Below are 25212 nucleotides of genomic sequence, written 5' to 3' on the forward strand. Positions count from 1 at the left end.
CTGACAGGGGTTCGGAATATGCAAATCAATCGGACAGCGCTCCAAGGGTGTGGCTCGCTCATTGGCTGACGTGTTACTGGGCCCCATTGTGACATCACAGCCAGCGCCCGGCCATTGGCCCGCAAGGCGACAACCTGACCAGGAAACGGGGAAATGAGGGGCGGCTAACAAGCCTTACGCTCCTAATCCCACCCACCCCGCGACTCCCTATTGGGCCTCACGGCACCAAACACAAGGGAGACTGACAAGGCCGTGGCCCAATAGCGACCGGGGACAGGAGAGGCGGGGCAGCCAGTCGCAAGGCGGGGGAGGGCGGGTGCAGTACAGGGAAGGACCGCTGGGGCAGGGGCGGCGCTGTCCCCACATGAAAACAGCCCAGCGCTAGGGAGACGCTGCGCACAGACTGGGCTCCACTACCACGCAGGTACACTCGTAACCCGTGCTGCTCGTCTCTGCACCACAGTCCGACACACCCGCGGTGCCCTGTCCTAGTCTGCGCGAATTCAGTAATAAATTCAAACCAGCGTTATCAATGTAAGTTAATGTCCAGTCGTATATTTTCACCGGTATTGTCTTAATTGTTTCAACACGGCCATGCCAATAAAGTCCTCTGAATTTGAATATGAACCTTGCTTTTGCTACTATAGCGATGCACTACAGTACATCATCACCTTATCACAGTTTAATACAGTACATACCTCCGTTTACCACACTGTGTTAATGTACTACAGTACATACTGCGGTTTAGTATTGTGTGTTACATTATATACCTCAGTTTACTACAGTGTGTTATAGTATACTACAATCTATACTACAGTTTACCACAGTGTGTAATAGAAGAGCATTTTACTACAGTGTGTTATAGTGTACTACAGTATATACTGCGGTTTACCACAGTGTGTAATAGAGTACCACAGTTAACTATAATGTGTTATAGTGTATTACAGTATATACCACAGTTTACTACAGTTATAGTGTACTAGTTTATAAAACAGTTTACCAGTGTGTTTTTAGTGTATTACAGAATATACTACAGTTTACTACAGTGTGTTACAGTCTAACACAGTATATACCACAGTTTAGTACAATTTTCTATAGTGTACTACAGGATATACCAGAGTTTACTGCAGTGTGTCACGTTAAACTGCAGTATAAATGACAGCTGGTGGTCAGCCAGTTTGTACAGAAGCACAGGATGATGCAGTATCATCGTGTTACACAGTGTCCCCACACACTCCCACACTCACAGTCTGTTCACCAACACTGTCCCACTGCCCACTCACACCACACACACACAGACAGGGAGCTGAGCCACTGACCGCCACACGAACTGACCACACACTGCGCAGACTGTCCTGAGCCACTGACCGCCACAAGTACTGACCACACACTGCGCAGACTGTCTCTGTCCTGAGCCACTGTCCCACCACAAGAACTGACCACACACTGCGCAGACTGTCTCTGTCCTGAGCCACTGACCGCCACAAGTACTGACCACACACTGCGCAGACTGTCCTGAGCCACTGACCGCCACAAGTACTGCCCACACACTGCGCAGACTGTCTCTGTCCTGAGCCACTGTCTCACCACAAGAACTGACCACACACTGCGCAGACTGTCTCTGTCCTGAGCCACTGTCCCACAAGTACTGACCACACACTGCGCAGACTGTCTCTGTCCTGAGCCACTGTCTCACCACAAGTACTGACCACACACTGCGCAGACTGTCTCTGTCCTGAGCCACTGTCCCACCACAAGAACTGACCACACACTGCGCAGACTGTCCTGAGCTACTGACCGCCACAAGTACTGACCACACACTGCGCAGAGTGTCTCTGTCCTGAGCCACTGTCCCACCACAAGTACTGACCACACACTGCGCAGAGTGTCTCTGTCCTGAGCCACTGTCCCACCACAAGAACTGACCACACACTGCGCAGACTGTCTCTGTCCTGAGCCACTGACCGCCACAAGTACTGACCACACACTGCGCAGACTGTCTCTGTCCTGAGCCACTGTCTCACCACAAGTACTGACCACACACTGCGCAGACTGTCTCTGTCCTGAGCCACTGACCGCCACAAGAACTGACCACACACTGCGCAGTCTGTCTCTGTCCTGAGCCACTGTCCCACCACAAGAACTGACCACACACTGCGCAGACTGTCTCTGTCCTGAGCCACTGTCCCACCACAAGTACTGACCACACACTGCGCAGACTGTCTCTGTCCTGAGCCACTGTCCCACCACAAGCACTGACCACATACTGTCTCTGTCCTGAGCCACTGTCCCACAAGCACTGACCACATACTGTCTCTGTCCTGAGCCACTGTCCCACCACAAGCACTGACCACACACTGCGCAGACTGTCCTGAGCCACTGTCCCACCACAAGAACTGACCACACACTGCGCAGACTGTCTCTGTCCTGAGCCACTGTCCCACCACAAGAACTGACCACACACTGCGCAGACTGTCTCTGTCCTGAGCCACTGTCCCACCACAAGCACTGACCACACACTGCGCAGACTGTCTCTGTCCTGAGCCACTGTCCCACCACAAGAACTGACCACACACTGCGCAGACTGTCTCTGTCCTGAGCCACTGTCCCACCACAAGCACTGACCACACACTGCGCAGATTGTCTCTGTCCTGAGCCACTGTCCAACCACAAGAACTGACCACACACTGCGCAGACTGTCCTGAGCCACTGTCCCACCAAAAGCACTGACCACAGGCTGCCACACGCAGAGCAGAGGCACAGCGGAGGGGGAAGGGAGATGATAAAAATAGACGGAGTCATTCCATGGAAAGAGAGAGCAGGGGGCTGGGAAACAGGGATTCTATGGGAAGGAAGGGTGGAGACGTCTGTCAGAGAGAGAGGGGAGCAGGGCCAAGCAACAGAGCAGAGAAGAACAAAAGAAAAAGAGTCAAACAGAGAGACAGGGACAGAGACAGACAGGGACAGAGACAGACAGACAGGAACAGACAGGGAGAGAATAGACACTCTCACTTTCACTCCACGCACCCACTCTCTCACTCCACACACACACTCACACTCCACACCCTCACACACCACACACACCCACACTCTCACTCCAAACACCCACACACACCCTCTCACTCCACACACACCCTCTCACTCCACACACACCCTCTCACTCCACACACACCCTCTCACTCCACACACACTGACACTCCACACACACTCTCACTCCACACACCCACTCTCTCACTCCACACACACCCTCTCACTCCACACATCTTCACTCCCTGTTACTCAGTACAAGTATCTGCTGCTCCTCCCCTCCTCTCTCCCACTTTCTGCTCTCTACCTCACAGACTGTCACAACCTCATCAACCACCAGAGGGCACCTGGAACACACAGACACCTCTGAGAGAGAAACAGAATTACTGCAGGGTCCAGTCAGTGTGTCTGTATGAACCCCTCTCTCTCTCAGTGCAGTGTTAATGTACTGGAGTGTCCAGTCAGTGTGTCTGTATTAACCTCTCTCTCTCAGTGCAGTGTTAATGTACTGGAGTGTCCAGTCAGTGTGTCTGTATGAACCCCTCTCTCTCAGTGCAGTGTTAATGTACTGGAGTGTCCAGTCAGTGTGTCTGTATTAACCTCTCTCTCTCAGTGCAGTGTTAATGTACTGGAGTGTCCAGTCAGTGTGTCTGTATTAACCCCTCTCTCTCAGTGCAGTGTTAATGTACTGGAGTGTCCAGTCAGTGTGTCTGTATGAACCCCTCTCTCTCAGTGGCTTCTCTCTGTCTTACTCACTCTCTCCCCTGTCTCTCTCTTTCTGTTTCTGTCTAATTAAAACACCACCCACTCATGTCTTGTCCTCATGCTTCACTGTTGCCATGGCAACACCAGTCTGTGACCACTTGTGTCACAGAGGGCTCTCATGTCACTATAGCAACAGATAGCCACCCGCTGTCAAGCTGCAATGTCTGTCTGTCCATCTGTCTGTGTCAGACTGTCAGTCTGTCTGACTGTGTAAGAGTGACAAAGTGTCCATCTGTCTGTGTCAGAGTGTCAGTCTGTCTGTGTCAGAGTAACAGTGTCAGAGTGTCAGTCTGTGTCAGTGTCAGTGAGTCAGTGAGTCTGTCTGTGTGTCAGTCAGTGAGTCTGTCAGTCTGTCTGTGTGTCAGTCTGTGTCTGTGTCAGTGAGTCAGTCAGTCTGTGTCAGTGTCAGTGAGTCAGTTAGTCTGTCAGTCTGTCTGTGTGTCAGTCTGTGTCTGTGAGTCAGTCTGTCAGTTTGTATCAGTGTGTCAGTCAGTCTGTCTGTATCAGTGAGTCAGTGAGTCAGTCTGTGTCAGTGAGTCAGTGAGTCAGTCTGTGTCAGTGTCAGTGAGTCTGTGTCAGTGAGTCAGTCAGTCTGTGTCAGTGAGTCTGTGTCAGTGTCAGTGAGTCAGTCAGTCTGTGTCAGTGTCAGTGTCAGTCAGTCTGTGTCAGTGTCAGTGTCAGTCAGTCCGTGTCAGTGTCAGTCAGTCAGTCTGTGTCAGTGAGTCTGTCTGCATGTGACCCAGAGGATCTGGGGATCAGATCACTACAAGGCAGCAGAGCTGCTGGGGGCTGAGAGTCCTATTACCTCGCTGTCAGCTTGTGCAGGTGATGCTGTCCCGGGTTCGAGTCACCCCTGAGGAGGCACACTTTGCACACGCCCCCACCAGAGGGCGCTCACGCCCCGCGGCACAGCCTCGCGCTGCCGACAGCGGGGGTGGGGGGGGTGGGGTAAGACGAGAGAGCGAGCGAGGCAGCTGGAGGAATATTCTGAACATCGTCCACAAGAACACCCCCCCCACAGCGTGGCCTGAACATTAGAGACGTGTGCAGAGCCTTGAAACCTCGTATACAACACCCTGCCCCCAGAACTACTCTGCCTGCCCAGTGTTACAGGTAGAGACACAGCCCTTACAGAGTCAGGAGACTCATCTCCCTGCAGTCTGGAGCAGAGAGCTTTAAAGGAGCCCCAGTCTCACTGTGACCTGTGTCAGTGTTACAGGTAGAGACACAGCCCTTATAGAGTCAGGAGACTCATCTCCCTGCAGTCTGGAGCAGAGAGCTTTAAAGGAGCCCCAGTCTCACTGTGATCTGTGTCAGTGTTACAGGTAGAGACACAGCCCTTATAGAGTCAGGAGACTCATCTCCCTGCAGTCTGGAGCAGAGAGCTTTAAAGGAGCCCCAGTCTCACTGTGACCTGTGTCAGTGTTACAGGTAGAGACACAGCCCTTATAGAGTCAGGAGACTCATCTCCCTGCAGTCTGGAGCAGAGAGCTTTAAAGGAGCCCCAGTCTCACTGTGACCTGTGTCAGTGTTACAGGTAGAGACACAGCCCTTATAGAGTCAGGAGACTCATCTCCCTGCAGTCTGGAGCAGAGAGCTTTAAAGGAGCCCCAGTCTCACTGTGACCTGTGTCAGTGTTACAGGTAGAGACACAGCCCTTATAGAGTCAGGAGACTCATCTCCCTGCAGTCTGGAGCAGAGAGCTTTAAAGGAGCCCCAGTCTCACTGTGACCTGTGTCAGTGTTACAGGTAGAGACACAGCCCTTATAGAGTCAGGAGACTCATCTCCCTGCAGTCTGGAGCAGAGAGCTCACACAGTGTGATCTGTGTCAGTGTTACAGGTAGAGACACAGCCCTTATAGAGTCAGGAGACTCATCTCCCTGCAGTCTGGAGCAGAGAGCTTTAAAGGAGCCCCAGTCTCACTGTGATCTGTGTCAGTGTTACAGGTAGAGACACAGCCCTTATAGAGTCAGGAGACTCATCTCCCTGCAGTCTGGAGCAGAGAGCTTTAAAGGAGCCCCAGTCTCACTGTGACCTGTGTCAGTGTTACAGGTAGAGACACAGCCCTTATAGAGTCAGGAGACTCATCTCCCTGCAGTCTGGAGCAGAGAGCTTTAAAGGAGCCCCAGTCTCACTGTGATCTGTGTCAGTGTTATAGGTAGAGGCACAGATAGAGAGAAATGCACTGATATAGACACAGATCTGCATATAGAAAGACATAAATCTTTCGAAAATGGTGTATCAGCAAGTGTGTGCACACGTGTGTGTGTGTGTGCGTGAGTGTTTGTGGGATTGCCATGGAAACTACAGTCACACAATAGCAAAGCCTCATGCACTCTTTCCGGAGTTCAGAGTGAATGACGCACTCTCTCCCTCCCTCTCTTTTTCTCACACTCCCTCCTACACCAGCAGTTTCTTTATACAAGCAAAATGTTCTGTCACATCTCCTCCCTCTTTCTGCTGTATCTCTCCTTTCACTACACTGACAGAGCAGTCTGAGAGTCTCCAGGCTGGACTGGACTGACTGGACTGGGAGCTGGGCTAGTGATTCACTGGGATTATAATCAGACTCACTGACACTGACAGAGCAGTCTGAGACTCTCCAGGCTGGACTGGTCTGACTGGACTGGGAGCTGGATTAGTGATTCACTGGGATTATAATCAGACTCACTACACTGACAGAGCAGTCTGAGACTCTCCAGGCTGGACTGGACTGACTGGACTGGGAGCTGGATTAGTGATTCACTGGGATTATAATCAGACTCACTACACTGACAGAGCAGTCTGAGACTCTCCAGGCTGGACTGGACTGACTGGACTGGGAGCTGAGCTGAGCTGAGCTGAGCTGAGCTGAGCTGAGCTGTGTGTGTGTGTGTGTGTGTGTGTGTGTGTGTGTGTGTGGAAGGTGACTCACTGTGAGCGGCAGAAGTGACTGTGCCCGTCTGTTAACTCCTGTCCTTCCTCTCCTCTCCCTGCTCTCCTCTCTCCTCTCCCTCCTGCCCTCTCACCTCCCTCTCTCTGCCTCCCTCTCCTCCTCTCCCCTCCAGATACACTGGAGCACAACACACACAGAGCTACACAACCCCCCCAGACTGCAGACTCACACACACACATACACATACACAACACCCAGACTGCAGACTCACACACACACACATACACAACACCCAGACTGCAGACTCACACACACACAGCTACACAACCCCCCAGACTGCAGACTCACACACACAGCTACACAACCCCCCCAGACTGCAGACTCACACACACACACATACACAACACCCAGACTGCAGACTCACACACACAGCTACACAACCCCCCCGGACTGCAGACTCACACAGAGCTACACAACCCCCCCTGACTGCAGACTCGCACAGCCCCAGAACCGGACCCCCGCAGGACTCACCAGTGCCGGGCCGGCCCATGACGATGTCCCTGCGGGGCGTGGGGTGTGGCGCCTCTGCGGGCACGATGACGGGCAGCAGGGCGGTGGGGGCGGGGTGGCAGGGCACCGGCTGCAGGGGCGCCCCGAACGCGGCGCCCCCCCTGTCCCGCGAGCCCTGGCCGGAGGAGGCGGCCGTGGCCGAGCCCAGCGGGCCGGCGGGCCCGGAGTCCGCCGAGGAAGAGGAGGAGGAGTAGGTGGGCGAGGAAGAGACCAGGACGATGGCGGAGCCGGGCGCGCTGTGGGCGATCAGGATGGCGCCGTTGGCCGCCGCCGCCGCCGCGTTGATGGGCACGGGCACCTGGATGCCTGGCTTGCCGGCCTGGCCGGCGGGGTCCTTGGGGCGGCCCGGTCCGGCGGGCCCACCCCCAGCGCCGCCGGGTCTGCCGGCGCCCCGGCCCCCCCCGCCCAGCGCCAGCGGCTTCTCGGTGAACTTGGCCAGGGGCACCTCGGGGTTCCGCACGATGACGGGCGAGTCGCGCAGGGGCTGCTGGGAGGCGGAGGGCGGCACGGCCACCACCCTGCGCACCACGGGGTCGGAGGTCACGGGCGACACCAGCAGCGGGGGCGGCGAGGAGGAGGGCGTGGAGGAGGAGGAGGAGGAGGACGGGGGCAGGCTGAGGGGGCCCCCCCGCGGCCGGGGGAAGGGCAGGGGGCCGCCGCCCAGCGCCGAGGGGGGCGACAGCACCCTGAACGTGGCCGGGTCGCCCCCCGCCGGGTCCAGGGCCTCGCCCTTGGGGTACTCCAGGCCGGCGGCCGAGCCGGAGCCGGGCGTGGGCGGCCCGCAGGCGGCCGGGTTCGAGCCAGGCCCGTGGCCCTCGGGCTTCCTCTTGCTGGGGCTCATGGGCACGGTGAAGGTCAGGCTGGTCTGGAAGGAGGGCAGGATGCCCGAGGGGTAGCGCTCGCGCTCGCCGGGCGTCTGCGGGGTGCCCAGCTTGGGGGTGCCGGCCCCCGTGCCGCTCTGGTGCCGGTGGCGGCGCGGGGGGGGCAGCACCGGCGAGGCGGTGATGGGGCTGAAGTTGGCGGGCCGGAAGCCGAAGAGCGGCGAGGGCGAGGGCGAGGGGGCGGGCGAGAAGGGCGACTGCGTGGACACGGGCGAGAAGGAGGGGGTGCCGGAGCGCGAGCTGCCCAGGGACACCAGCATGGTGGCGGCCTCGCACTCGTCGAAGTCGAAGCGCGACAGGTCCTGGGCCAGCACGGCGGCGGCGGCGGCGGCGGCGGCGGGCGAGGGCAGCACCAGGCGGGGGCGCGACTCCCCCCGCGAGCTGGCCTCGCTGCTCTCCCGCGACGTCTCGTCCCACTCGAAGTCGGCGCTCATCCGGCCGCGGCCCAGGTCCGAGGGCGTGGCGGTGCCCGAGCTGCTGCCCCCCCCGCCGCCGCGCTCCCGCTCCGCCCCCCCCCCGCCGCCCTCCATCTCCTTGGTGCGCATGGACAGGTGGCGCGAGCAGTACCCGCGGCGCTGCGACTCCTTCATGCAGCCGTCCCGCGAGCACAGGCGCCGCCACTGCTTGCCGTTGAACTTCTTGCGGATGCCGTTGGGGGTGCACACCACGTCGCCCTTCTTGTACTTCTGCTGCGCCGCCGTCAGGGGCGTCCGCGAGCGCGGCGAGGAGGAGGAGGAGGAGGTGGAGCCCGAGCCGCCCGCGTGCTTGTCCAGCGGGAGGAGGCCGCCGCCCCCGGCCCGCCCGCTCCCCGCGCCGGGGGCGGGGCTGGGGGCGGGGCCTGTGCCGGGGGCGGGCAGCGGCGGCGGCGGCGGCGCGTGCGAGAGGGGCTGCTGGGCCGCGCCCAGCGCCTCGTGGTCCGGGAAGGCGCGGGCCAGGACGGGCGCGGGCCCCAGGCTGGCCAGCGGGGTCAGGGCCGGGGCGCCGCCGGGGCCGAAGCCGGGCGCGGCGTGGTAGCCGGGGGGCTTGGAGAGGAGGGGCCGGGGGGGCGGCGGTGCCTTGCCCCCGCCCAGCGCCAGCGGGGCGGCCATGCTGAGGCGCGTCACCTCCACGTCCTCCTCCGGCGCCGCGGCCCGCCTGCCGCCGGCGCCCTGGCTCAGCGCCGGCCCCTCGGCCTTCCCCGGGGGCCGCCCGGCGGCGGAGGGCAGGCCGTAGCCCCGCGGCGCGGCCCCCAGCGCCAGCCCGCTGCTCAGGGCGCAGACCTCCTTCTCCACCTCCATGTCCTCGCGCCGCTCGCGCTCCTCCCGCGCCCGCGCCCGCGCCCCCGGCACGCCCCCCGCGCCCGCGCGCTGCAGCCCGTCCCAGGCGGGCAGCAGGAGCCGCAGGCTCTGCCGGGACACCCACACGGACTCGGCCCTGGCCCCCTCGGCGCCCTCCGCCGGCCCCCCGCCCGCGCCGCGGAAGGTGACCCGGTAGGGGAAGGACACGGCGGGGTGCGGGTCGAACTGCGACACCACGCCCTCCCGGTACAGCTGCGCCCCCTCCTCCGCGGCCCCGCCCCCGCCCCCCAGGGGCACGCACACCCGGGTTCCCACGGCGACCGGCGCGGCCCCCGGCGGCGGGGCGTCCAGGATCAGCTCCGCCTCCCCGCCCCCCCCCGCCGCCGCCGCCTGGGGCCCCCCGTCCGGGAAGGGGTAGAAGCGGGGTCTCCTCTCGCCGAACACCTGCACCTCCAGCAGGCGGCTCTGCCCGCAGGCCCGCTGCACCAGCCCGGCCCGGAACAGGCCGGCGCCGGGGGGCGAACGGGGGCGCCCGTCCTCGCTGCCCCGCACCAGCACGCGCTGGCCGGCCAGCTCCTGCAGCAGGGCCTCGGGGCGGCGGGCCGGCGGGGGCGGGGGGGCCCTGCCCGGGGGCTCCCGGGGGGCCGCGGGGGCCGCCGGCGCCTCCGCCAGCTCCAGGTCGGCCGAGTGCTCGCTGGCCGTGTCGGTGGAGGAGGAGCGCGCGGAGCTGGGGGCGCCCTCGCCCTCCCCGGCTCGCTCTCCCTCGGGCCCCGCCTCCCTCTCCTGCCCCCCCGCGGGCCCCGGGGCCCCTGGGGCCTCGCCGCCGTTGTCGCCGCTGCTGTTGTTGTCCGGGTCGCTGCCGGCGGGGGCGGCGGGGGGCGCGGGGGCGCAGTGCTCGGACGTGTACTTCTTCTTGGGCACCTTGGCCTTGAAGGTGGCCGTCTTGCGGCTGGCCGGAGGGGTGCTGTTGCTGTGGGCCCCGCCGGGGGTGCTGTCCGCGGCCCGCCTCCCGCCCTCCTCCTTCCCACAGTCCCCCTCCCCGGCCGGCCGCTCTGCTTCCTCCCCGGCCCGGTCTCTGTGTCCCCCCGGAGGCCCCTCCCCCTCCGGGACTCCGCCCCCGCCCCTCCTGACTGGCTCTCCCTGGGAGTGGGCGGGGCTCGCCCCCGCCTGTCTCCGCGGCGACGGCGTCTCTGCCCGCCCCTCGCCGCTGTCTCTCGTCCTGTCCCTCCTCTCGGGCTCCACGCCCGCGTCCGGCGCCGCCACCCGCCTCTTCCCGCCTTTCGCCCGGGTGGATGGGGGAGACCGGCCGCCCTGCGTCTTCATCCTCTTCATCGCCTCCAACGCCGCGCTGGTGTTAGAAAACTCTTCTTCTCCCTCCTCCTGGTTTCTTAGCTCATTTGTGTTTGCGTTTCTGTGTGATTTGTCCTTTTTCCCCGTTTGTCCTCCTCAGGCTTCCCTCTCGTCTCTCCTGCTCGTCCTTGTGGGGGATTTACAGACTCTGAAGGAGAGAGAGAACAATTAACACCATTAATATCCAGCAGTCAACATGGCGGAGACCCTACACACCAACACACAAACAGAGAGCTTTAAAGGAGCCCCAGTCTCACTGTGATCTGTGTCAGTGTTACAGGTAGAGACACAGCCCTTATAGAGTCAGGAGACTCATCTCCCTGCAGTCTGGAGCAGAGAGCTTTAAAGGAGCCCCAGTCTCACTGTGACCTGTGTCAGTGTTACAGGTAGAGACACAGCCCTTATAGAGTCAGGAGACTCATCTCCCTGCAGTCTGGAGCAGAGAGCTTTAAAGGAGCCCCAGTCTCACTGTAATCTGTGTCAGTGTTACAGGTAGAGACACAGCCCTTATAGAGTCAGGAGACTCATCTCCCTGCAGTCTGGAGCAGAGAGCTTTAAAGGAGCCCCAGTCTCACTGTGCTCTGTGTCAGTGTTACAGGTAGAGACACAGCCCTTATAGAGTCAGGAGACTCATCTCCCTGCAGTCTGGAGCAGAGAGCTTTAAAGGAGCCCCAGTCTCACTGTGCTCTGTGTCAGTGTTACAGGTAGAGACACAGCCCTTACAGAGTCAGGAGACTCATCTCCCTGCAGTCTGGAGCAGAGAGCTTTAAAGGAGCCCCAGTCTCACTGTGATCTGTGTCAGTGTTACAGGTAGAGTCACAGCCCTTATAGAGTCAGGATACTCATCTCCCTGCAGTCTGGAGCAGAGAGCTTTAAAGGAGCCCCAGTCACACTGTGCTCTGTGTCAGTGTTACAGGTAGAGACACAGCCCTTATAGAGTCAAGATACTCATCTCCCTGCAGTCTGGAGCAGAGAGCTTTAAAGGAGCCCCAGTCTCACTGTGACCCGTGTCAGAGATACAGGTAGAGACGGGGTTACAGATATGAATGTATATACTAATATTTAAAGAGTTCTAGTCTGTGCTCAGATTGAAATGTGTTAATTCTCTGAATACAGTTTGCTCTTGAACTTACCCTGTGTTTATAAGGGGCCTTATTTGTACCTGAGCCTCTATATGAACATCACTGTCAAGATCTGTGTGTCAGTGTATGTTCCTGTGTCTGTGGGAATGTTCCTGTGTCTGTGGGTATGTGTTTATCTGTCTGTCTGTGTGTGTGTGCCTGTTTGTGAGTACATGCCTGTGAATGTGTGTGTCGTGTCCACAACTCTCCAGAGAGGCGGGGAAATTCTGTACTTGACAACTGAGCTCTGGGGTTTTTCTTTCTTCTTCAGATTAACTGTTTTGCTGCCGTGGCAAAAGCACAACAGCCCACACTTCCTGTCGGTTAGGGCGACATCACTTCCTGTGTGCTGCTGTCTGCTCAGCGCCTCTCTGCTCCCTCTGTACCTGGCCCTGGGGCTCCGTTTCATTTCCTCCTCTCCCTTCCCCTGCGTCTCGACCCTCCAGTCCCCCGTCTCGATAAAACTGAATCAGCTCCCCCTTCATCCCAAATCCGCTCACACAACTCTCCAACTGAATCAAGACCAAACGCACACCACTGGGCGAACGACAGTGCCGGTTGCCCTGATCATGACTTGACAAACTGCCTGACCCACTTACACACAGCCACTACATCAATCAGTACGTCAGTGTGAGACAGCATGTTCTACCATCTTACTGCACTTACGCGTATTTACTACAGTAACAGCTCCAGCAGTGTCAGTACTGTGACTAGTGCAGTATTAACTGTATTTACTGCAGGAACAGGTCCAGTAGTGTCAGTACTGTGATCAGTGCAGTATTAACTGTATTTACTACAGTAACAGCTCCAGCAGTGTCAGTACTGTGATCAGTGCAGTATTAACTGTATTTACTGCAGGAACAGCTCCAGCAGTGTCAGTGTCAGTACTGTGATCAGTGCAGTATTAACTGTATTTACTGCAGGAACAGCTCCAGCAGTGTCAGTGACAGTACTGTGACCAGTGCAGTATTAACTGTATTTACTGCAGGAACAGCTCCAGCAGTGTCAGTACTGTGATCAGTGCAGTATTAACTGTATTTACTGCAGGAACAGCTCCAGCAGTGTCAGTGTCAGTACTGTGATCAGTGCAGTATTAACTGTATTTACTGCAGGAACAGCTCCAGCAGTGTCAGTGTCAGCACTGTGATCAGTGCAGTATTAACTGTATTTACTACAGTAACAGCTCCAGCAGTGTCAGTGACAGTACTGTGATCAGTGCAGTATTAACTGTATTTACTGCAGGAACAGCTCCAGCAGTGTCAGTACTGTGATCAGTGCAGTATTAACTGTATTTACTGCAGGAACAGCTCCAGCAGTGTCAGTGTCAGTACTGTGATCAGTGCAGTATTAACTGTATTTACTACAGTAACAGCTCCAGCAGTGTCAGTGTCAGCACTGTGATCAGTGCAGTATTAACTGTATTTACTACAGTAACAGCTCCAGCAGTGTCAGTGACAGTACTGTGATCAGTGCAGTATTAACTGTATTTACTGCAGGAACAGCTCCAGCAGTGTCAGTGACAGTACTGTGATCAGTGCAGTATTAACTGTATTTACTGCAGGAACAGCTCCAGCAGTGTCAGTGTCAGTACTGTGACCAGTGCAGTATTAACTGTATTTACTGCAGGAACAGCTCCAGCAGTGTCAGTGACAGTACTGTGATCAGTGCAGTATTAACTGTATTTACTGCAGGAACAGCTCCAGCAGTGTCAGTGTCAGTACTGTGATCAGTGCAGTATTAACTGTATTTACTGCAGGAACAGCTCCAGCAGTGTCAGTGACAGTACTGTGATCAGTGCAGTATTAACTGTATTTACTGCAGGAACAGCTCCAGCAGTGTCAGTGACAGTACTGTGATCAGTGCAGTATTAACTGTATTTACTACAGTAACAGCTCCAGCAGTGTCAGTGACAGTACTGTGATCAGTGCAGTATTAACTGTATTTACTGCAGGAACAGCTCCAGCAGTGTCAGTACTGTGCTCAGTGCAGTATTAACTGTATTTACTGCAGGAACAGCTCCAGCAGTGTCAGTGACAGTACTGTGATCAGTGCAGTATTAACTGTATTTACTGCAGGAACAGCTCCAGCAGTGTCAGTACTGTGATCAGTGCAGTATTAACTGTATTTACTGCAGGAACAGCTCCAGCAGTGTCAGTACTGTAATCAGTGCAGTATTAACTGTATTTACTGCAGGAACAGCTCCAGCAGTGTCAGTGTCAGTACTGTGATCAGTGCAGTATTAACTGTATTTACTGCAGGAACAGCTCCAGCAGTGTCAGTGTCAGTACTGTGATCAGTGCAGTATTAACTGTATTTACTACAGTAACAGCTCCAGCAGTGTCAGTACTGTGATCAGTGCAGTATTAACTGTATTTACTGCAGGAACAGCTCCAGCAGTGTCAGTGTCAGTACTGTGATCAGTGCAGTATTAACTGTATTTACTGCAGGAACAGCTCCAGCAGTGTCAGTGACAGTACTGTGACCAGTGCAGTATTAACTGTATTTACTGCAGGAACAGCTCCAGCAGTGTCAGTGTCAGTACTGTGATCAGTGCAGTATTAACTGTATTTACTACAGTAACAGCTCCAGCAGTGTCAGTACTGTGATCAGTGCAGTATTAACTGTATTTACTGCAGGAACAGCTCCAGCAGTGTCAGTGTCAGTACTGTGCTCAGTGCAGTATTAACTGTATTTACTGCAGGAACAGCTCCAGCAGTGTCAGTGACAGTACTGTGCTCAGTGCAGTATTAACTGTATTTACTGCAGGAACAGCTCCAGCAGTGTCAGTGTCAGTACTGTGATCAGTGCAGTATTAACTGTATTTACTGCAGGAACAGCTCCAGCAGTGTCAGTGACAGTACTGTGCTCAGTGCAGTATTAACTGTATTTACTGCAGGAACAGCACCAGTAGTGTCAGTGACAGTACTGTGACCAGTGCAGTATTAACTGTATTTACTGCAGGAACAGCTCCAGCAGTGTCAGTACTGTGATCAGTGCAGTATTAACTGTATTTACTACAGTAACAGCTCCAGCAGTGTCAGTGACAGTACTGTGATCAGTGCAGTATTAACAGTATTTACTGCAGAAACAGCTCCAGTAGTGTCAGTGACAGTACTGTGATCAGTGCAGTATTAACTGTATTTACTGCAGGAACAGCTCCAGCAGTGTCAGTGACAGTACTGTGATCAGTGCAGTATTAACTGTATTTACTGCAGGAACAGCTCCAGCAGTGTCAGTGACAGTACTGTGACCAGTGCAGTATTAACTGTATTTACTGCAGGAACAGCTCCAGCAGTGTCAGTGTCAGTACTGTGATCAGTGCAGTATTAACTGTATTTACTGCAGGAACAGCTCCAGCAGTGTCAGTGACAGTACTGTGATCAGTGCAGTATTAACTGTATTTACTGCAGGAACAGCTCCAGCAGTGTCAGTACTGTGATCAGTGCAGTATTAACTGTATTTACTGCAGGAACAGCTCCAGCAGTGTCAGTGACAGTACTGTGATCAGTGCAGTATTAACTGTATTTACTGCAGGAACAGCTCCAGCAGTGTCAGTGACAGTACTGTGATCAGTGCAGTATTAACTGTATTTACTACAGTAACAGCTCCAGCAGTGTCAGTGACAGTACTGTGATCAGTGCAGTATTAACAGTATTTACTGCAGAAACAGCTCCAGTAGTGTCAGTGACAGTACTGTGATCAGTGCAGTATTAACTGTATTTACTGCAGGAACAGCTCCAGCAGTGTCAGTGACAGTACTGTGATCAGTGCAGTATTAACTGTATTTACTGCAGGAACAGCTCCAGCAGTGTCAGTACTGTGATCAGTGCAGTATTAACTGTATTTACTGCAGGAACAGCTCCAGCAGTGTCAGTGACAGTACTGTGATCAGTGCAGTATTAACTGTATTTACTGCAGGAACAGCTCCAGCAGTGTCAGTGTCAGTACTGTGATCAGTGCAGTATTAACTGTATTTACTGCAGGAACAGCTCCAGCAGTGTCAGTGACAGTACTGTGATCAGTGCAGTATTAACTGTATTTACTACAGTAACAGCTCCAGCAGTGTCAGTGTCAGCACTGTGATCAGTGCAGTATTAACTGTATTTACTGCAGGAACAGCTCCAGCAGTGTCAGTACTGTGATCAGTGCAGTATTAACTGTATTTACTGCAGGAACAGCTCCAGCAGTGTCAGTGACAGTACTGTGATCAGTGCAGTATTAACTGTATTTACTGCAGGAACAGCTCCAGCAGTGTCAGTGTCAGTACTGTGATCAGTGCAGTATTTACTGTATTTACTGCAGGAACAGCTCCAGCAGTGTCAGTGACAGTACTGTGATCAGTGCAGTATTAACTGTATTTACTGCAGGAACAGCTCCAGCAGTGTCAGTGACAGTACTGTGATCAGTGCAGTATTAACTGTATTTACTGCAGGAACAGCTCCAGCAGTGTCAGTGACAGGCCTGTGTGAAAACACTGTCCCTCAGTGAGGCCGGTAAATATTCTCGGAGGTCGGAGAGGCGTCTGAGACGCAGGATCAGATGACACACGATCTGACAGTGTGATTGAATCACGGAGTGAACGAGGGGACACGCGTGAGACCCAGTGAGACAGTGAAAACCCGGCGCGCCGGACCGAGGCTGGGACGTAGTAGTCGAAATAGCGGGGTAGTAGTACTGTAGTAGTTTCGTCAGTACCGGCTCTGACATCTTATCGCAAGCACGTCAGTCTTTGCAGAATAACAAATGCAGTAGCTGACATTATTAATGATTATTATTATCGTTTGTTTCCAGCGACGTGTGCGGGGCGCTGCGTGCCGTCGCCCTACACCCTGGGCGCAGAGGTGCGAGCTGGCGGACAGGCGAAAGTTGTTATTATGACTGTTATGATGATGATTATTAGTGCAACTCGGCGCAAAAGACGTCAAGACGTGCAAACGCGGCGCAAACTGCACAGACCTTGTCGGGGCATATCCCGACCCCGGCACTTGAAAGTTCAGGATGTGGGAGTGACCCCCCCCCCCCGGGACACACACAGACACACACACCTCCGCTGCCCTGACCCCCGGGCCCCCCAGACTCCTCGCGCACAGGGCGCGGGGAAGACCGTGTCCCCGCGCTGCCAGGCTGACACCCCGGTCCGCACTTACACGCTCGCAGAGTCGCGTCTCGTCCGCAGGCACGGCTGGGGCCGCTCCGCACATCCCTGCGCCGCTACCGCAGATCCCCTCCGCGGAACATGGTCCTCCAAAACAAACAAGTCGGCAAACACGGAAAATAACACCATCCGACCGACCAACCCCCCAAAAAACTATCTGGAGTCCCTTTTTACACTACAGTCACAAAATGGTGAATGAACCTCGAACAGCTGGCCCGACTAGCCAATCAGAATTCACTGACAGGTACAGTACCCAATGGGAGAGACGGACGGGGCCAGGAGGGAGGGTTCCATTGGCGAAGTCGCCGTGACTGACAGGCGGGGCTGACCAATCGAAGGCGGGAACAAGCTTCATCACGGCCTCGGCCTCAAGTTTACAGTACCCAATCAGAAGACGCGAAGGCTTAGGAACAGCGAGTAGGCGGGAAGAGGGGCGGGATTACAAACTCGGCCGCCAATGGCAGCGGCCAGCGCCCCCCTGCCAGCCCCCCCGAGCGCTGTGCAGGTTTCCCACATTGGAGGAAGCAGGGCTCGCCCTCCGCGCCGCAGTGCACCACGGGAGTTGTAGTCCCACCGCAGCGGCGACTCCCTTCACGGTAACGGTCTTGGCCCTTCCTGGAAAACTACAAAGTCACCCCTGCACTTCCCAGAACTAGATCATTCCACTACAGCCCCGGCTACAGTCAATAGGACTTTGGGGGGGGAGGGGATGGGCGACGAAGAAACTTGAAAGCAAAAGTATTTTCTGAAAAAGTTGTGGTGTTGTCGCTGTCTTGTAGTAGGCGGAAGACGGAACGCCGGTGTGATTTCTTGATCTCAACTTTCAGAAATGCTCCCCACCCGTGCGCTCTGTCTCCTCCCTCCTCGTATCTCACTCTGCATATTTGCTGCCCTTGTTTTTAACTAAACTCTCCAGTGTTCCACTGTCGTCCCTTCACTCAGCAACAGTCCCTCACCTCGCCACTCCCGTCCAATCACGGAGCCCCGTTCAGACTAGCAATGACGTATTCAGACCCTGGCCCCGCCCCCTCGCTCTGTAGCGATCCAGGCGCTCGGGCCTGACGTCACCAAGTCGCCCTCCCATTGGACGAGAGGCAAAAGGGGTCTCGGCCAATGGAGAGGTGCGGCGGTGATGTCATCACGCGTGTTGCCACCAGCTGCACAGGAGGGGCGTGTCTGGAGTAAACTTGTCTCACCCTGTGTTAATTGTGCAGAGACCGACACCGGGAGGAAAAAACTCTTTTTTGCCTTTTCCTGCGTCTGGTACAAATGTTTCTCTGTTTTCTGTCTGTATTTGCTGGATTCAGTGCAGAGAACAGCGACTAAACACACTCCTGGGCTCAAGGGAGTTTTCTACACTGTCCTACACTTCAGTCTGAAGAAAATATCCCACACTGACAGGCTGGAGGAACTGAGTCTCTTTAGTCTGAAAAGAGAGTCCCACACTGACAGGCTGGAGGAACTGAGTCTCTTAAATCTGAAGGGAGGGTACTGCACTGACAGGCATGAGGAACTGAGGCTCTTATTTTGAAGGGAGTGTCCCACACTGATAGACTGGAGGAACTGAGTCTCTTTAGTCTGAAGGGAGGGTCCCACACTGACAGGCTGGAGGAGCTATAACAATAATAATTGCTTACACTTATATAGCGCTTTTCTGGACACTCCACTCAAAGCACTTTACAGGTAATAGGGACTCCCCTCCACCACCACCAATGTGCAGCCCCACCTGGATGAGCTGAGTCTCTTTAGTCTGAAGGGAGGGTCCCACACTGACAGCCTGAAGGAATTGAGTCTCTTTAGTCTGTGTCCCATTCTGATAGACTGGCATCAGATAGGACCTCAGCAGGAGGTCCACCCTGCTCGAACTCTGAGCCATGGTTTCACCAACAGCTGGTATCATGAGTTACTGTACCCACCTCTCTGTGCCTAAACCTGATCACACTGGGACTGACTGCACTGTATTGTGCTTTTACCATGATCTCACTGGGCTTTACTGCACTGTACTGTGCTTTTACCCTGATCTTACTGGGCTTTACTGCACTGTACTGTGCTTTTACCCCGATCTCACTGTGATTTACTGCACTGTACTTTGCTTTTACCCTGCTCTTATTGTGATTTACTATAGTTACTTTGCTTTTGGGATTTAGTGCACTGTACTGTTAATTTCTATCTGAGTGATATATTGGTTTGGCTACCTGACAATCAAACAGTGAAGAAAATGACTGAGGCAAAGAACAGCAGAAAGGTGACTCTCTCAAGAGACAGGGGGAGAGTTAGAGGCAGAGGGGTGTGTAGTTACTCTGTTATTGGCAGGGTGCCTCTGTGAGATACTGACCTCTGCCCCCGCCTCTCTCTGTCTCCTGACCCTGCTGTGACCCCTGTCAGCAGTTCACAACACTCCCTCTGTCAATCATGGGCTCAGAGACACCTCTTGCTGGGCAGCGCAGCCACCGGCTAGCAGACTGCCGGGACAGGGAGAGAATGAGGAAGAGGAGGTGCAAGTTCGCAGACGTGTGGCCGCTATGGGGTACTGCTACCGCTGCCGTGTTCAGGGGGCGAACCAGTTTAAAGACTGAAGCGAAGGTACGCGAGCAGCCTGGGACGCAGTACCAGTTACAGCCACGAGATGGCAATATTTCCCAAGAAATATTTCAAAAGGAAAAAGTGAAACAGAATTACATAACAAGTAAAAGAGCGGGACGGTTCTAACACACCGCGTGTGTGTATTGTTATTGTTACTGAGAGACGGGCTCACTGTCTGTTCCTCAGGCTGGGACAGGAGATCACACACTGTATTATTATTACTGAGAGACAGGCTCACTGTCTGTTCCTCAGGCTGGGACAGGAGATCACACACTGTATTATTATTATTGAGAGACAGGCTCACTGTTCCTCAGGCTGGGACAGGAGATCACACACTGTATTATTATTATTGAGAGACAGGCTCACTGTCTGTTCCTCAGGCTGGGACAGGAGATCACACACTGTATTATTATTATTGAGAGACAGGCTCACTGTCTGTTCCTCAGGCTGGGACAGGAGATCACACACTGTATTATTATTACTGAGAGACAGGCTCACTGTCTGTTCCTCAGGCTGGGACAGGAGATCACACCCTGTATTATTATTATTGAGAGACAGGCTCACTGTCTGTTCCTCAGGCTGGGACAGGAGATCACACACTGTATTATTATTATTGAGAGACAGGCTCACTGTTCCTCAGGCTGGGACAGGAGATCACACACTGTATTATTATTACTGAGAGACAGGCTCACTGTCTGTTCCTCAGGCTGGGACAGGAGATCACACCCTGTATTATTATTATTGAGAGACAGGCTCACTGTCTGTTCCTCAGGCTGGGACAGGAGATCATACACTGTATTATTATTATTGAGAGACAGGCTCACTGTCTGTTCCTCAGGCTGGGACAGGAGATAACACTGTATTATTATTACTGGGAGACAGGCTCACTGTCTGTTCCTCAGGCTGGGACAGGAGATCACACACTGTATTATTATTATTGAGAGACAGGCTCACTGTCTGTTCCTCAGGCTGGGACAGGAGATCACACACTGTATTATTATTACTGGGAGACAGGCTCACTGTCTGTTCCTCAGGCTGGGACAGGAGATCACACACTGTATTATTATTATTGAGAGACAGGCTCACTGTCTGTTCCTCAGGCTGGGACAGGAGATCACACACTGTATTATTATTATTGAGAGACAGGCTCACTGTCTGTTCCTCAGGCTGGGACAGGAGATCACACACTGTATTATTATTATTGAGAGACAGGCTCACTGTCTGTTCCTCAGGCTGGGACAGGAGATCACACACTGTATTATTATTATTGAGAGACAGGCTCACTGTCTGTTCCTCAGGCTGGGACAGGAGATCACACACTGTATTATTATTATTGAGAGACGGGCTCACTGTCTGTTCCTCAGGCTGGGACAGGAGATCACACACTGTATTATCATTATTGAGAGACAGGCTCACTGTCTGTTCCTCAGGCTGGGACAGGAGATCACACACTGTATTATTATTATTGAGAGACGGGCTCACTGTCTGTTCCTCAGGCTGGGACAGGAGATCACACACTGTATTATCATTATTGAGAGACAGGCTCACTGTCTGTTCCTCAGGCTGGGACAGGAGATCACACACTGTATTATTATTATTATTATTATTATTATTATTATTATTATTATTATTATTATTAAGAAATAGACTCACAGTCTGGGACAGGAGATCACACACTGTATTATTATTATTATTATTATTATTATTATTATTATTATTATTATTATTATTATTATTAAGAAATAGACTCACAGTCTGGGACAGGAGATCACATACTGGGCTGCCAGTTCAGCTGAGTTCTCTCCTCCCTCTCCCAGTAGGATTGGGAGCTGTTGGGATTCTGGTAGCTGTGGGAACTCTGAGATTAGATTTCTGAATTTAGGGAAGAATGTTTCTCTAATCCCAAAATATCTGTCACAGTGCAGTAGGAAGTGCACCTCTGTCTCTGATTCTCCCCGCTGGCAGTGGGAGCACAGCCTGTCCTCTCTGGACAGCCAGGTCTGCCTGTTTCGCCCAGTTTCTGTGGCCAGGCTGTGGTCTCTGAGCCTGTCCTTCGTCAGGGTCTGTTTCTCCTTGCTGTTTCTTACCCTGCTCAGGTATTCTCCTGGTGTGTGTTGTGTGTTTAGGGTTCTGTAGCATTCCAGTGTGTGTGTGTGTCCCAGTGGGTGAGGCAGTGTTGTTTGGCTTGTGCTGTGAAGTGCTTGGGTCTCACTCGTGTTGCTGGAGCTGGGCTGTCCTGGGCCTGGATGGTGTCCGTGAGCCTCAGGACCAGCTGGCTGAGGGGCTCTTCTCTGGGCTCAGCTCTGGGCTCAGCAGGGCCTGGTGGTGGTAGATTTCTGATCACTGTTTGCCCGGTGTAACCAGTATTTCATTGCTCTCTTCTGTATGCTGATTATTAGTGAGTATTGGTCTACTACGGCCCTCCACACATTGATAACACGGAGTGTTATTGTAAACATGGGGAATGTTTTCTAGAGCTCAGTGTGCAGGGTTTCTATGGGTGTCTGTGTATGGCTCTCTCTCTCACACACTCTCTGTAATACATCCTCTCTGTGACAATACCCTGTCCTCTCTTCCTCCTACTCCTCCTTCCTGCTCGCTCTCTCCATATTTTTGAAGAGACTTCAAGAGCCAGCTCCTCGTTATGTGCAAATTAATTAATTAGTGGTAAATTAAAGAGCTTTTGTCAGAACCACACACAGCTGCACAAAGGAATAAACAGTAACGACAGACAGAGGAACAGTGTAACAGAGAGTCTTTATGTGTCAGTCAGGGTGTCAGACACTGTGTCAGTCAGGGTGTCAGTCACTGTGTCAGTCAGGGTGTCAGACACTGTGTCAGTCAGGGTGTCAGTCAGTACCTGTGTCAGTCAGGGTGTCTGTCAGACACTGTGTCAGTCAGGGTGTCAGACACTGTGTCAGTCAGGGTGTCAGTCACTGTGTCAGTCAGGGTGTCAGACACTGTGTCAGTCAGGGTGTCAGTCACTGTGTCAGTCAGGGTGTCAGTCAGTACCTGTGTCAGTCAGGGTGTCTGTCAGACACTGTGTCAGTCAGGGTGTCAGTCACTGTGTCAGTCAGGGTGTCAGACACTGTGTCAGTCAGGGTGTCAGTCAGTACCTGTGTCAGTCAGGGTGTCAGTCACTGTGTCAGTCAGGGTGTCAGACACTGTGTCAGTCAGGGTGTCAGTCAGACACTGTGTCAGTCAGGGTGTCAGTCACTGTGTCAGTCAGGGTGTCAGTCAGTACCTGTGTCAGTCAGGGTGTCAGTAACTGTGTCAGTCAGGGTGTCAGTCAGTACCTGTGTCAGTCAGGGTGTCAGTCAGTCACTGTGTCAGTCAGGGTGTCAGTAACTGTGTCAGTCAGGGTGTCAGTCAGTACCTGTGTCAGTCAGGGTGTCAGTCAGTCACTGTGTCAGTCAGGGTGTCAGTAACTGTGTCAGTCAGGGTGTCAGTCTGTCACTGTGTCAGTCAGGGTGTCAGTCTGTCAGTCACTGCGTGTCAATCTGTCCCTGCCAGTTCCTCAGCCTGTGCTCTCTGGACAGCCAGGTCTGCCTGTGTCCAGTGTCAGTGTCCAGGCTGTGGTCACTGAGCCCGTGCTCTCTGGACAGCCAGGTCTGCCTGTGTCCAGTGTCGGTGTCCAGGCTGTGGTCACTGAGCCTGTGCTCTGCCTGTGTCCGGTTTCTCTCTCTCCCTCAGGGTGTCAGTGATGAAGCTGCTCCTGCTGCCAAGAGGAAAAGTTTGTTCCTCAACATGAAATTAGCAGCAGTCAGATTCTAAACAGTGAACAACTGAATATAGACTTGAGCCCCTGCCAAGACACCTCAAATAACACTCTCTCCTCTCTCATCCCTCTCTCTCCCTGTTACTCTCTCTTCTTTACTCCTTCTCCTGTCCCTCCTATCTCCTTTTTACTTTCCTCTCCCTCTCTTCTCTCCGTCTCCTATCTCCTTCTCTCTCCTTGAACTCTCTTCTTTCTCCTAACTCTTCTATCTCCTTCTTACTCTTCCTCCTTAACCTCTCCCCCTGTCTCACCTCTCCCGTTTCCTCTCTCTCCTCTCTCCCTGTCTCCCCCCTCTCCCTGTTTCCTCTCCCCTCTCGCCTCTCCTTTCTCCCTGTTTCCTCTCTCCCCTCTCTCCCTGTCTCCCCCCTCCTCTCTCCTCTCTCCCTGTCTCCCCCCTCCTCTCTCCTCTCTCCCTGTCTCCCCCCTCCTCTCCCCTCTCCCCCTGTCTCCCCTCTCCCCTCTCCCCTCTCTCCCTTGCTGGAAAGTGTGGAAATCCCATTACTGGGGTGAGTACCAGCTGGGAGAGAGAGGGAGGCTGGCAGTGGGTTAGTTCATATTAGTTACGCCAAACATTGTTGATACGAATAGTATTGAGAAAGTAATAAAGTACACTAGGCACTGCCTGTAGTGACCTGCAAGATCACGTCACAGACACACACAAGCATGCAAACACACAGGGACACACACACAGGCACACACACAGGAACACACAGGCACACACAGAATCACACACCCAGGCACAGAAGACTGTGTGCTCCAACAGTTTAAGCGCCAAGCTTGAAAGTAAACATCTTCTTTGATCACAAAGAGCCCATTGAGTCCTTCTCTCTCTTTCACACACACACTCCCCCCTCTCTCAGTGCAGTGTTAATGTACTGGAGTGTCCAGTCAGTGTGTCTGTATTAACCCCTCTCTCTCAGTGCAGTGTTAATGTACTGGAGTGTCCAGTCAGTGTGTCTGTATTAACCCCTCTCTCTCTCAGGGCAGTGTTAATGTACTGGAGTGTCCAGTCAGTGTGTCTGTATTAACCCCTCTCTCTCTCAGGGCAGTGTTAATGTACTGGAGTGTCCAGTCAGTGTGTCTGTATTAACCCCTCTCTCTCTCAGTGCAGTGTTAATGTACTGGAGTGTCCAGTCAGTGTGTCTGTATTAACCCCTCTCTCTCTCAGTGCAGTGTTAATGTACTGGAGTGTCCAGTCAGTGTGTCTGTATTAACCCCACTCTCAGTGCAGTGTTCATGTACTGGAGTGAGAAAAGTCACAATGACATTCATTGCATGTACAGTAACTCATGTGATAGTTAGTAGCCAACTGATCCCAGAATCTCATCCTGGTCTATCTTGAACATATCCAGGGTATCAGTGCCATGAACAGTGCTGGGCAGCTTGTTCCACCCTCCCACCTCCCTCTGTGTAGAAACTGCTGGTCTGGGTTGAAGAAGCACTTCCCTGCACTTTCCCCCTGTTTGTCACTGGGGACCAGTGTTCCCCTTTCTCTGTCTCTTTGTGTTCGGCGCGTCTGTCTGTCAGTCTGATTAGAGACGGGGCATCGTGTGACAAAGGAGCTCTGGGATTGCAGCAGCCGTGAGGCCGGAGACTCCCAGCACCAGGCTGGGATCAGCAGCTCGGAAACCCAGCAGGCAGCCGGGCCGGGTCGAGCCCGGGTCCAGGCGGGCCGGATCTCTCAGGTCCTGCTCTCTGAGTGAGAGAGGAGGAGATCATCGCAGAGCCTGAGCCCCTCTGCTCCTCTCCCCCTGTTACTCCTCTCTCTCTCCTTCTTCTCTCTCACTCCCCCTCTCCTACTCATCTCCCCCTGTTACTCCTCTCTCTCC

General features: G+C 54.3%; 1 protein-coding gene and 1 long non-coding RNA gene across 3 annotated transcripts in view; one reads left to right on the forward strand and one right to left on the reverse strand.

Moving 5' to 3' along the window:
• Positions 1–17252, reverse strand: part of cicb (capicua transcriptional repressor b) — a 34220-nt gene extending 16968 nt beyond the window's left edge. The window contains exons 1-2 of one of the 2 annotated variants that reach the window (XM_088620493.1): positions 17015–17252; positions 7200–10894 (exon numbers count right to left, since the gene is read on the reverse strand). In XM_088620493.1, the coding sequence (XP_088476619.1) occupies positions 7200–10728 (3529 nt within the window). In that variant the 5' untranslated portion in view covers positions 10729–10894; positions 17015–17252. The remainder of the gene's footprint in view (positions 1–7199; positions 10895–17014) is intronic. The other variant, XM_088620492.1, reaches the window with a different exon arrangement.
• Positions 1–25212, forward strand: part of LOC148640272 (uncharacterized) — a 178441-nt gene that overhangs the window by 41665 nt on the left and 111564 nt on the right. The window lies entirely within an intron of this gene.

Source organism: Lepisosteus platostomus, chromosome 26 (assembly GCF_059453375.1).
Source record: "Lepisosteus platostomus isolate fLepPlt1 chromosome 26, fLepPlt1.hap1, whole genome shotgun sequence".
NCBI classification, from domain to species: Eukaryota; Metazoa; Chordata; class Actinopteri; order Semionotiformes; family Lepisosteidae; genus Lepisosteus; species Lepisosteus platostomus.